This window comes from Macrosteles quadrilineatus, unplaced genomic scaffold (assembly GCF_028750875.1).
Source record: "Macrosteles quadrilineatus isolate MER2022 unplaced genomic scaffold, UCM_ALF_1.0 Scaffold_5__1_contigs__length_97177068, whole genome shotgun sequence".
In the NCBI taxonomy this organism is placed as follows: Eukaryota; Metazoa; Arthropoda; class Insecta; order Hemiptera; family Cicadellidae; genus Macrosteles; species Macrosteles quadrilineatus.
Window position 1 is genome coordinate 52,538,471 of NW_026542598.1, and position 13,126 is coordinate 52,551,596.

The 13,126-nt window shown below is 33.9% G+C and overlaps 1 protein-coding gene across 1 annotated transcript; it reads left to right on the plus strand.

The window, feature by feature from the left end:
• Nucleotides 1-1,812: 1,812 nt before the first annotated feature.
• LOC128994596 (protein SYS1 homolog) lies at nt 1,813-9,160 on the plus strand. The gene is made up of 4 exons (XM_054419257.1): nt 1,813-2,030; nt 4,984-5,172; nt 6,513-6,580; nt 7,551-9,160. Exons 1-4 carry the CDS (start codon nt 2,016-2,018, stop codon nt 7,789-7,791), a joined length of 513 nt encoding a protein of 170 aa, XP_054275232.1. The 5' UTR covers nt 1,813-2,015; the 3' UTR covers nt 7,792-9,160.
• The last annotated feature ends 3,966 nt before the right edge of the window (nt 9,161-13,126 follow it).

The following is a 13,126-nucleotide window of genomic DNA, read 5'->3' on the forward strand; positions in this document are numbered from 1 at the left end:
AAGTAGCTTCTTCTTCATTTCTATTTCCTTCCGCTTGGCTTCTTCCTCCACTCGGGCAAGTCTTTCATCAGCTGCTGCTATTTTTACTGCTGCCTCTGCCTCTGCTTCAGCTGCTGCTATTTTTACTGCTGCCTCTGCCTCTGCTTTCTCCGCCGCCGCCTTTGCTTTAGCACATGATACAACAAAGGGACGTTTCGCTTCTTCCTGTATCTTAATCAATTCGTCCATAACCTCTAAAACACTTTCATTCCTACTCCTACTTGAGCTAGTTTTATGAGATCTTACCGACAAAGGAATATGCTTATCACTTACTGCCTCATTATTTTTACCATCAAAATCCTGAGATTTTATAGCAGACTTCTTGACTTTGGACCTTGTAAATGCTCCAGTAGTCGACATTTAGTTGATTCGCAAAAGTTTCGGCACCAATGTTCAATATTAACAATTTAAATTATTTTGCTAATAAAACTCATGTTCTTTTCATTTCATTTATTTTGAAACCAATAAACCAGCTGACCAAATTATTATTAAATTAGACTGAATCATTGTTCCATTGCATACTAAATATTCATTCAGCTTAAAATATTATACTATAACAAAACTATTTAACACTCAGTTTTTGGCAATGCAATCTGTGTAAGTATTTAGTTTATGCATTGCAAATTTTAACTCATTTGGGAAATATTTTCCAGCAGTTTATCGCTTAATTGTTTAAGATATAAGTGGTTTACTTGTTGGTACTTCTTTTTCTGTACCTATGTTTGAATGTGAGTATGTCGGCATACTAAAATTTTGGTTAGTAATGAAAGCGACAATCGGTGTAGTAGGTCTCTATTATATAAAACTGTCAAATAAACTGCAGGGTGCAGCAGAAACCAAAGTCGACTCATACCATACCAACTATCCCCGTAGTGCTGATGATTCAGAAACTTGGGCACTGACCAAAGAACCGAAAAACCTTAATGCTGGGTTAGATAATAAAGTGCAGAGAAAATATACAGACCAGTTCAAGATAACGGGCCCGGAGGTCGAAATAAAAAAGAACAGAGAGCTAACACCCAAATATAGGGATGCTTTCAGGTAAAGCTTGGATGGACAGGCTGTGCATAAACTTAAAAAGTATATTCCAAGGAGTACCACACGATAGACGGGAAATATCAGAGAGTTTGGTTGGTTTGGTTAGGTTAAATTAAACTGTCATAACCTAACCAAACCAACCAAACTCTTGCTGATAATTAAAAAATCTAATGAAGGTTTATTAATCGAAAAATAGTTCTGTTCTGTTCATAAAATACAATTATAAATGCCTCAAATTGTAACAAAAGATGTAATCGCACTCTAATCTAAATCTTAGACAAAAAGTTATAATGCCTCTGGTAGGATTCGGTCACAGATAATATAACCCCTACTATATAGTAGGGGTTTATTATCTGTGATTCGGTCCTGCTAACTTATCTTCAGTTCAACAGTCCGGTACGCTATCCATTAAACCACCGAGGCCGTTAGCTTATCACTGTATCGTTGCGGTAATGGTGTTCCTGTTCGAGAGCCAATAGAATTATTGTGGAAAAGAAAAAAAGTAACTGTTCCCTTTTCATTATTTTGTAATAGTGGAACTGCAACGGGAACGGGTTGTGACGTTATTTTGACGTGCGAATAGTCACTTCGTTCCAGGTTCCAGGCTTCAAAGTTCAGTCTTTCAGTGTTCAGTGTTCAGTCTCAGTCAGTCCTCAGTCCACTAGTCCAGTCCGTCTTAAAAATTAACCAAGTCAAAGTGTCAAATTGAAATTAATACTGTCGTGCTAACTGTCACAAGACTTATAAGTCTGTCATCTCACATCTGTCAGGTTAAAAATATAAATCTTAGGCTAGGCCAGTGAGTGTTGCATTGGCTATAGGCCTAGAGTTTCAAAAACCACCGAAACTAGAAGCAGTATTACGTCATAAAAAATATATTTGGTTTAGTTAGGTTAGGCTTTCGGATTGTCAAACTGTAACATACCTATCTCAGCACAATGATTGTATTAAATGTGAGTAGCTTAGCTTAAAAATTGCATGGTATGGTATAATATAATAAGCTTAGGGTCGTGTATGTTTGCTTGTTATAAATGAGGCATAGCCTTATTTATCACATTTAATTTTAATTAGGCCTAGATTATGGCCTTAAGCAAAGAATCTATTTAGTCGTCAGAAAAATTTTGCTAAACATATTGGATATACTTAGGCTAACCATTCCTAACCCCGCCACTAACACACACCTAACTTAACCTAAAGCATATAAACAACATTTTACATTTTTTACTAAGGCCAACTCTATTGCTGGTTGCTTTTGTTTAAACCTCTCAATATGCCGATTTCCAACACGCAAATGGGGTATAGTTTCTTAACTGGGTTATGTTAATATCGATTGAAACTATCAAATTGAAAATATTGTTTAACTTAGGCCTAGTAATTGATAATCACAATTATTTAATATGTCTACAACACAATATCGTGTAGTTTTTAAATGTCTACTAAAAGTTTTTCACGCTGAATCCAAAAATGCAATCAGTTTTTGTCGGAGAGAATACTAAGTGGCCGTAAAACGAAGGTTAAAATTACGAATCTAAGGTTCATTGAGCGGTACACTGATGGCGTGATCTGAGGACTGAGTGATGAGGAGAGCAAACAGCTGTTTATACTCGACTTAATGCGGATTGAAATCAATTCGTTTTGAAACCAAATAGGTAATCAGTTCTTAATAGCAATGTCCACACTCATGCGCTTTTGTGTGCGCCAAGCGCATGCCTCTTAACGCATGCCTTGACGCAAGTAACGCATGCGTCAAGGCATGCCCGTATTGAGTCGGAAGGAGCTCCATTTCATAGCGCAAGACGATCCACCAGCCTTGGATTTCTGTGCATTTCAACTTGCAACATTTTTGACTTTTCTGCTTTACATTTTTGCCAAGTCGTCCGTGTTGTGGTAGTTTGGAGCAACATGAATAACCACGAAACATTAGAATTCATAGAAGATTATCGCTCAAATTTATTATTAATTATCGCTTAAATATATTATATAATAATTAAATATATTTATTAAATATATAAATTAAATATGTAAAAAATTAAATATATAATAATCTAAATATATAAAAGGCAAAGCCCTCACTGACTGACTGACTGACTCACTCACTCACTCACTCATCACTAATTCTCCCACTTCCCGTTTACCTAGGAGGCTGAAATTCGGTACCGGTACACCGATTCTTTGGGCATTAGGCTAAATAGAAAAACTAAGTAGTTTTTATTCTGATCGGGCTTTCGGGCTCCGCCCCAGTGGCTCTGGAGTTTCCCATGTTAACCTCATGATTTTTCATACTTAAAAGGAATTTCTTAACAGCTGTTTCATTTAAACAAGTTGGTTCTGTTCTATGATGTTCAATAGCATTAAAGTTAGGTACAAGGATTGCCAACAGGGTGCAGCACTATTATTTTTTTAAATTTATGACTACAGCCAATTTGCAACCAAAAGGTGAGTGAGCGTAGCGAACGAACTTCAACCAGGACGTGATTGAGCCATGCGAACGAGCTCACTTGTGAAGTTAAACGGGGCAAAGCCCGCAGGTACAGCTAGTTAAATATATAATAATTAAATATAGCCTATAATAATTAAATATATAGCCTAGGCTATAATAATTATATATTATATAATTATCGCTTCGATTTTATAGAAGATTAATTATGCCGCACTAATTCCTCCTAGCAGGATAGCGTCGTCTTCATCCATCATCAATCTTGGAAAAGGCATCTAAAAAGTGAGGCATGAGTGTGGACAGCTGAAAGGCATGCCTCCAAGCGCATGCAATAACGCATGCATTGATGCATGTTGAATTGAAAGTTGAAAGGCACATTGAAATTGAAAGCCCATGAGTGTGGACATAGCTATTTAGGCATGTGATGTGAGGTTGGGTTTTATGCGTATTTGTGACTGTATTAAGTGTTTTGAAGTAAGGTTAGATTAGGAAGGTAAAGGTTAGGTTATAATGAACCGATTCATTAATTTATGCAACTTCCAGACTGTTTTTGCACAATTAAATACCTAGTGGGTGAAACATAATGAAATATCAATACGGTATCAAAAATGCGTAAGCAGGTTGCTTTTTTATTTGAAAACGTGCAATTCTACGTAAACATGCAATTTAAATATATTAATCATAAAAAAAATCAGGAGACTTCCACATATTATTCCGCGCTAAACATATTCTAAACGCCAATAGGCCTATTTACGTGATTTATTTACCACACATACTTTTATTCGATCTCAGTGTAATGGGCAAAATAGTTATGATGAAAGTTGACATTTTGTCTCTTAATTACCCCAACCTACCCTACAGTATGTAATTATATTTTTAAGAAGTTAAATACTAGTAACTAACATTTCTAGAGAGCATAAAACTCCCTCAACAATTAATCAAAACTTAATCATCAGTTTCAGTTTCAAACTACACGCAACTTGAGCAACTGTATTTTAATGAAGTAGCCTAGGATTGCTGTAACACAAATATTTAAAAGTATTTTAAAGTATCTATCCCCCTCATCACTCCTCGTATAGTTACACCACTATAAATCACTCTTAAATTAATGCTGCACTCGTACTGTGAATGCTTTATGTACAAAAAACTTAATTTTTTATCCATTGCCTACTCTGTTTATGTATCAGTACAATGTTCCTAAGATGTTACATGTTACAATGTACAATGTTACTAAGATAATACAATGTACAATGTTACTAAGATAATACAATGTACAATGTTACTAAGATAATACAATGTACAATGTTACTATGATTCCATATCGTTCCCTCGGTAAATTAGGCTCGGTTTCCTCAGCTGTCTCAAGGTTCTAAATAAGAATTCTTCATTCATAACTTATAACTTCTTGAACGCTTGATATATCAGCCAATCTACTTCACTTAACTTAATTTTGTGTTGTTGTTTGACAGCCAAGATCTGAGTCCAAAATGACCAAGTTGACAGGACAGTTTCGCAGCACTCAGTGGGATCCGATGTTGATTATCGCTCAGATCATAGCACTTCAGAGTGTCTACTATGTTGCTCTTGGACTATGGTTGGCTGCGGTCAATTTGCTAGTTGGCACTTCAAGATCGCTCGATCACATATTCCGCTATCAAGTAAGTATTACATTTTAGGTTACTCAATATATCAATGTACATTACTGTTTCAAAATAGGTAGGCCTACTTCTAAAGAGTAATAAGGATTGATGACAGTATTATTTAACTAATAGATTTATTTAACGTTATTAAAGATGGTCTATTGACCGTGATTGAATTAATTTGACTTTTTTTATGTTTTGTGGTTCATATAAAATGTGGTGGTCTCAGATAATTTAGGCGTAACATTAGGCTACATATAAGTTAAGCCACCATCATAACTTTTATGGGTGACTGAAACTTTGTCAATGACCTATATAGCCTAGTCATATGTTGATACGCCAAAACCTTGTAACCAATGCCTTCTACACATTTTGATCCAAAACTAGAGGTTTGTGTGATAACAGACATATAGCAGAAAGATCACAGGTAGTCTGCCTACGAAAATATTTGTCAGCACCACCAAAGATAAATGTGTTGCTTAAGGACTTATTGACATTAACCCAAAGATCATAGTTCCCATTTTGTCTAACATTATTTTACCTAAACCTTATTGTACCTTATTTTATACCTAATATCTGTTCGGTGTAGACTTTGCAAAAAATTGGAAAATTGCAGCTTCAAAAGATGATAATGTCAGATGATGTCATGGAATGGTCTAGTAACACATTGATCTGCACATAACGGCCTGATATGACCTAAATAATAATGAGGATGTAAAAGTTTATTTTGAAACTAGCAGAGTACCCGTCCTTCGTACGGGGTTGGCATATAAGTATCAAATGCTTATAGCAGTTATGAGTGAGGACATGGTTTAAGAAATTTCGGTTCTTTTTGAAGTTCGTTCGCTACGCTCACTCACCTTTAGGTTGGAGCTCGTTCGCTGCGCTCACTTTCCTTCAGGTTAGCTCGTTCGCTACGCTCACTTGCCTTCAGGTTAGCTCGTTCGCTACGCTCACTCGCCTCCAGGTTGAAGTTCGTTCGCTACGCTCACTCACCTTTTGCTGTTGTCACAAATGTAAAAGAAATAATAGTGCTAGTGCTGAACCCTGTTGGTAATCCTTGTAACTTTTAATGCTATTGAACATCATAGAACAGAACCAACTTGTTTAATTGAAACAGCTGTTAAGATTCATTAATTCCATTTCTCATAAGGTTAACATGGGAAACTCCAGAGCCACTGGGGCGGAGCCCCGAAGGATTTTTTGGGATAAAAATATGCCTATATGTTAATCGGGAATGTGAGCTATCATCATGCCAAATTTCAGCCCGATCCGACCAGTAGTTTTTGAGATTAGCTCATACAAACACACACACAGACACCACCTCTTCTTTATAATAGTATAGATGTCTTTTTCAGGAAATTCATGTTCGAGATGTACCGGGAAAGCTAATAATCGCTTCTTTTGTCCTCAACTCTTTAACTGGGTAAGTTTAGATTTAAATTATTATATTAAAATTGACCAAACCCAAAACAATCAGATTTAAGAAAAATAAAAACATTCTTCTGAATATAAATATTTTTAAAACCAAGATTTTAAGCTATTATTCACATTCAAAAACTCTGCAAAAAGTGGCTTTGGAAGGAAGATGTTTGCAATTTCGCTGGAACAGCAGAATATGTTTTTGTTTTTACCCTGACCTCTGGACATGTTCACGATCTCGACCTAGAAGACGTTCATCTGTTCTTGACTTTGTTGTGACTTAAAAATATCTTTACGATTTTGTCCTGATTTCCTGATTCATCAACGTTTTCAACGTTTGATTTCCTGTAAAGGCCTTTTAGTTTCACATACCGTACATCAAGTATTTTGGTCTAACCGCTCGTAAATTACTAGGGGTCCTCAGGTCTCCGATATTTTTTGGATCGGGCTGGGTCAACAGTTGACCTGAGGGATCGGTTCGGGGCCTAATTCAAGTTGGGTTGAACTGAGTCAAGCTTTTATTTTCGCTATGCATATTCGCCATGCCTGTGAAGATGCGCATTTGAAAAAAGACGATTTTGTCATGTTTGTGTGTGATATTCTCGGTTTCGCCGTGATCATGAAGATGATAATATCGCAGTAACCCCAGGAGATGTTCACAAGTCTGCTGTAACCATGGAAGACGTTCTTGATGTTACTGTGACTGCGGAAGGCGTTCACAATTTTGTCAAGACCGTAGAAGGAGTTCTAGATTTTGTTGTCACTGAGAGAAATGTCTGCAATATGGGAGAGATTATGTACAATATTATGTATAAACCGTTAGTAGTACTATGATTAATATTTAAAAATCAATATATTACCAAGCAAACAAAGTTTTTCAACCACATTTTTGGCCAGAGACCTCCAACACGTCCCAATCTGGAGTAAAAAAGTCAGATAAAAAAATATATCAAGTATATGTTGTATATGTTTAGAGCCTGTGGTCTGTGGTGCCTAGTGCAGAGGACTAAGCAGTGTCTAGACTTTTCATGTACTGCTCATCTTATACACCTGGTGATCTGTTGGACGTACAATGGACACTTTCCCTCGTCCATCAGTTGGTGGTTGCTGCACATCGCGTGTCTTGCCATCATGTGTATCTGCGGAGAGTTCCTCTGTATGCGAACAGAGCTCAAGGCCATTCCGCTCAACATGGGGCCCAAGGCAGACTTATAACATTTGTAAGTCTTGGCAGTGGGTTTGAAATACCAGTGTAGGTTGTTGAGGTTTGAAGATAGAGTCAACTCGCATGTGTAAATGAGAGCTAAAGTGAACGGTTTACGGAGTCCACGTAAATCAAGATCTAATTCACTATGGTTCTTAGACAAGTGGTATGTAATGATACAGCTGGCTCTTATTTTATCCTAGATTGTAAAAATTTAACCAAATTGTACTTGTAAGCCTACAGCTAGTTATTTTTAAAATTCAAAATACCAAATCTCTTAGTTTCTACCATTTTACATTAATAATTTAGACATACTTTTCTCATGTAAATGTTTACTTCAGTTTTACCATTACAGTTTTAAGTAGGTATACAAATAATAAGTCTGAAATCAAAATTTGGAGTTGAAAGTAAACAAATGGTTTAGGTAACATCTTGTTTGATCTTGAAATAATTAAATACTTTGCTAAAAACTAGGTTGTGTTTTTAGTTTATTTGTCTAATACTGTACTGAAACGTTACATGTTACTCACAACTAAATATCTTTAATTCCAATTCAGAAATCTTTTACTGTAGCTAAGTGTCAATCTCAGTCTGAAATTGAAACAACAATTACTCTAAACCAACCAATAAGTAAAAAATCATCTATCCAAGCTTAATGAACACAATGAAGAAAAAATCTTGATGTCCAGACATTATGAGTAAATTCTTTGTACAGTAGACTCCCGATCATCCTTGATAATGAGTGGCTGAGTGATCAATGGATAATCTAAATCGTGGATAATGCAAACCCAACCTGAACTAGTTGGGAAATAACTTTGAATGTATAGTTAAGCTTTAATGCAGGTTTAGATAATATAACGTTTAAGTGAATTATAAATAGCTTTTTAAAATTTGTTTCACACACTTATATTTTTAAAACAAACAATATTGAAGAGTATATTATTCATAGGCCTAGTAATAAAAAAATTAAAACACATACAAAATGTAACTTACCATCTCGTTAGGTGTAATCAATGGTTCATAGTGGACGGTGAAGTAAATAAAGATAACTCTATAGTCTGACCGTGAGTGTCTCACTACGCCAAACGTTTTGTTCATCACTTAATAACGTCCATATATGTTTTAACTCAAATTTCTCTTACGATCGTGGTTATTCCACAGTGTGATTAATCCACTTGTGGGTAGTCGGTAGTCTACTGTATCAATAATAGCTTCAGTCAGTTTTGAAACTGTTAAATATACATTTTAACAGGGAGGACCAAAATATTCACTGTAAATAGAAGCACCTTTAGTTAGTTATAATTAGTGTACTTTAACCCAGTTAATAATTTAATATTATTTATTTGTTATATTGTATTGTAATTTATTTTTTATTAAAAAACAGTCAACAACTTGGTAGTTTCATTTTCCTCTTGCGATTGAAAAGAGAAAAAATGGTTGAGATAGTGAAACAAAGCTCTTATTTTGACCAATATAATTTTATTTCTTTCAACACATTATTATCAGTCAAATACCAAACAAACAGTATTGACTTAACAGTATTGAAGCTCGTAAAAATTATAATTAATCATAACTACAGCTTAAGTAATAATGTACAAATCGTTAATTCAGATATACTGCTAAATCAGGCTTAGAACGGGATTAAAATGGTATTTTGTTAACTCTCTAACTTGGCACCTTAAAACTTGTAAGAGCAGATTCAATATAATATTACGACTCTACACCACTTTCAACTATAGTTAAAATGAGCTTAGCAACTAACTTACAGTACAGAAATTGATGAAATACTTAAATTTCACAGTCTTTACAGTAAGATAAAAAATACTGTTAATGTCCATTGACCAGGTATGTTTACTAAGTATTTTGTATTCAATTTAAAATTATTTTCCTCTCAACGAAGTTTAAGGTAGTAAATTTCAGTTCTTTTAAATAAGTTTTTATTGGTTTTAAACTACAAGTTTACTTATTTTTACACATATAAAGCTCATATATTAGTTCTTAATTTTAAAATGGTTTTAAAAGTAAAGGCTTACTCTACAGAAAAGAATAACTATAGCAGCGAGATTTATGCTTTAAAAATTAAACAGATCGAAGTCTTTATATTAGGCCTAAGTGAAGAATACAGCCCTCAAATGGTCCTACTCATAGCTAAAAATATTGTACTATGTAAATTAGAGACAGAAGAAAATTATAATCTAGTCTAAACATATACAATTGGTCCTTAACATTCTTACGTTTCATAGTAGAAAGGGTATTAGCTCATCAGAGAAACCAATAGGCTAAGAAATCCAAAGTGAACAGTTGAAGAATTAATTTAAATACAGCAAAGTAAAGTTTATCTTAATTTCCTCTTAATTGCCAGAGTTTCTTAATTTCAGTTTTGCTTATTCAGTAAAATAAAAACTGAAATATCATAGTATTTACCATCTCAGTTTTGATCTTTGGAGATATTTAAAAAGTTTAGGTTATACTGTAAAAATACCCCCGCCGCAGCAAACCTGCCGACTAAGCGAATTTCCATTTGTCTGAATTGATTTTCAGTTAAATATATTTTAATAACATTAGGTTTAACGAGTACCTAGGTTTGCTGCTACAAGGAAACTAATAAAGTGTGTTTTTGAGTAAAATATTGATAGCTTAGTACAAAATAAATAAATTTGCCAAGTTTGATCAAAATATATCCATAAACAAGCAAACTACAACATTTGACAATATTCTCCATAAGAATAACACGGGAATTTTAAATTTACAATTTTTTTAATTTTCTCCGTTACTAATAATCAAACAAAAATACTTTTATATACTAAATTATTTGTTTTTTTAAGCTCTTTAAAAGGGTCTAAAGAGAAATCGGGAAATTTTGTGTTTTGAGGGTCAAAAGTGAGAAAAACCAATTTTTACCCCATAAAACCCCCCGTAAAGCCCCGTTCCCATGGTCCGATCGTGCTGGTTCGCGAACTCATGCAAGTTTATCCCGCTTTACACCTTTAAACCAAATTTCATCAAAATCGGACAAAAATTACTCAAGTTATCGCGTTCACGGACGTATATATATATATATATACATATATAAAAATTTGAACGAATGGTATTTTTGGCCTCTGGGGACATCAAAGTGAAAAAGTAAATCGGTCCCGGGTCTAGGTCTTACCGTGCCACCTACGGTAATAGCTACTTCCCTATAAGGAAATTCGCTAAAAAACAAAAAAAAAAACAACCAAATGAAATATGCTAGTAAAACATATTACTACAAAAGTTTAAGCTAGAGTGCGACAGAAAAAGTTAAAAATTTCAGACACTGGTGTAGCAAAAAAGATTTTAATGTCCTTTAACAGACTTAAAAGATTTTAAAGATTCCTGAATGGCAGTACATGTAGAATGAGGCGTGGTTTGGTTATGTTCCTCTTGATAGTCGATTAGGGGTCTCAGTCCCAGGCTCCTGGCTGGTTTTTGAAACCTTTAAATCCTGGATCTCTTGATCCTGTGATCAACAGGATTAAAAAACCAAAACCCATATTTTATATCAATCTTTTGTTGAGTTTTACTTGACATGAAACATGAGTGAGAACGTAATTGATATGGCAAACATTACATGTGTAATTCATAATTTCAAGAATTACTGATCAGAATGTAAATGCTGTAAATAAGAAATACGGGTGTCAAAGGTTATGAGTGGTACTGTTTTAAATATCAAAAGACGGCAAAAGTGTGCAGTATACAATTTTTACAAGTCAAGCTTAAAACAATAGAGAGCTCAACCAATGGAATCCACTGCCATTTAAAACTTAAGTAAAAAAACCATAAAATAATAGAATCCTAGGATCAATACCGTTATCGGCTTGGACAAATCCCAAAATACCAGGATTGCATTAAAGCTTTGGGATTGAGACCCCCATAGCCACTACATATGCCTTTTGTGCTCAATTAATTTCCTCAAGCAAATGAATGCCAAGTAATAACCTCCTAATTCAAACCTTAACCCTCAGAGTTTAAGTATAATCTAGTTCATAAACAATTCAAACAAAACAGGATTTCTGCTGTTCTTTTAAGTTTTGAAACATTAATCTTTTGTGCACTTCAGCTATAAAATACACCTGGTTCAGGTGCTTCAAAGCCTTCAATGCCATCAAATCCAGGTAAAACACTAAAATGACTCATAGCACTAAAAAAATATTGGTTTCTCCCAATCCTACAACTATAGACAGTCCTAAGGTAGTATTATCACACGGGGTCAATACAGCCAGTCAAAATGAAGGGTAACTCAAACCATTACACACTATTTGTTTTAACTTTGGGACAGTTTACTAAACTGTCTCTCTCAGAATCAGAGAGAGAAATTAAGCAAAGAATGAAGTTTGATGCTCAAACAATATTCAAATCAACCAGCAATCAAAAGCTAAACAGTTTCAAATATGCAGTAGTAATAATAAAATTTACTTTTAAGAAAAATATTATAGTGCCAAAATATTTTTTTTTGTTCTCAGTGTAGACAAAAGATTTCTGAATAATGTTTCTGAAAATTTAAATATTTGCTGTCTACTCAGATTTTTATCGCCAACTTGACTTCTGAGAAAGGATCAAATTCTGTAAACTGTTAAGTGTATACAGTCAGTCTTATATACAAACACAAAACATAGTCTTATTCAAATGGAATTCAATCTTTCAATGTACCTGGTTATTTTGCTTAGCTACAAAATGATTTCACAGAAACCATCTTAAAACAATCCAAATTGTAAAATTAAAAAAAACCCAAATGTTTTACAGTTTTAGGATGAATTTCTATCTTTTTTTGTCAACAGAACTTTTCTTTTTAGAGAAAACAAACAATATTTTATTCATGAAAAACTTTTTGTGAATTATAAAATAAGCTCCATTTAATAACTAACTGCTAAAAGCATAACTGCATAAGCTAACTGCTTTAAGTCATTAAAGCAAAGTTTAAAGGAAAAAATGTTATTGTATGAATATAAATTTAAATTAAGCAGATTTTACATAAAAATAAGTACATACTAAAACCTGACAATAAAAAGCATTTAATCCAGTCTTAAAATGGTAACGTAGTTTGGTAGTTCTATTACATTTTGGCACAAACTACCTGAATAGTACAAATTACAATGTTCTACTTACAGAATTTTATATTAAAACTTAATTTGGAGTTTTACAGTTAAAACTGAAGTTAAAGTATTGATTACAATGATTGATTGAACTTTACAATATACTATCAATGACTAGATTTAGAAAAGCATTGTAGGTATATTCAGATCACAAACTGGTAATTGTTATTAGTTATTCAAAGATAACTTAGCCAACTTAGAAATGTATTCTTGAGTTAGCGTTTTAAAATAT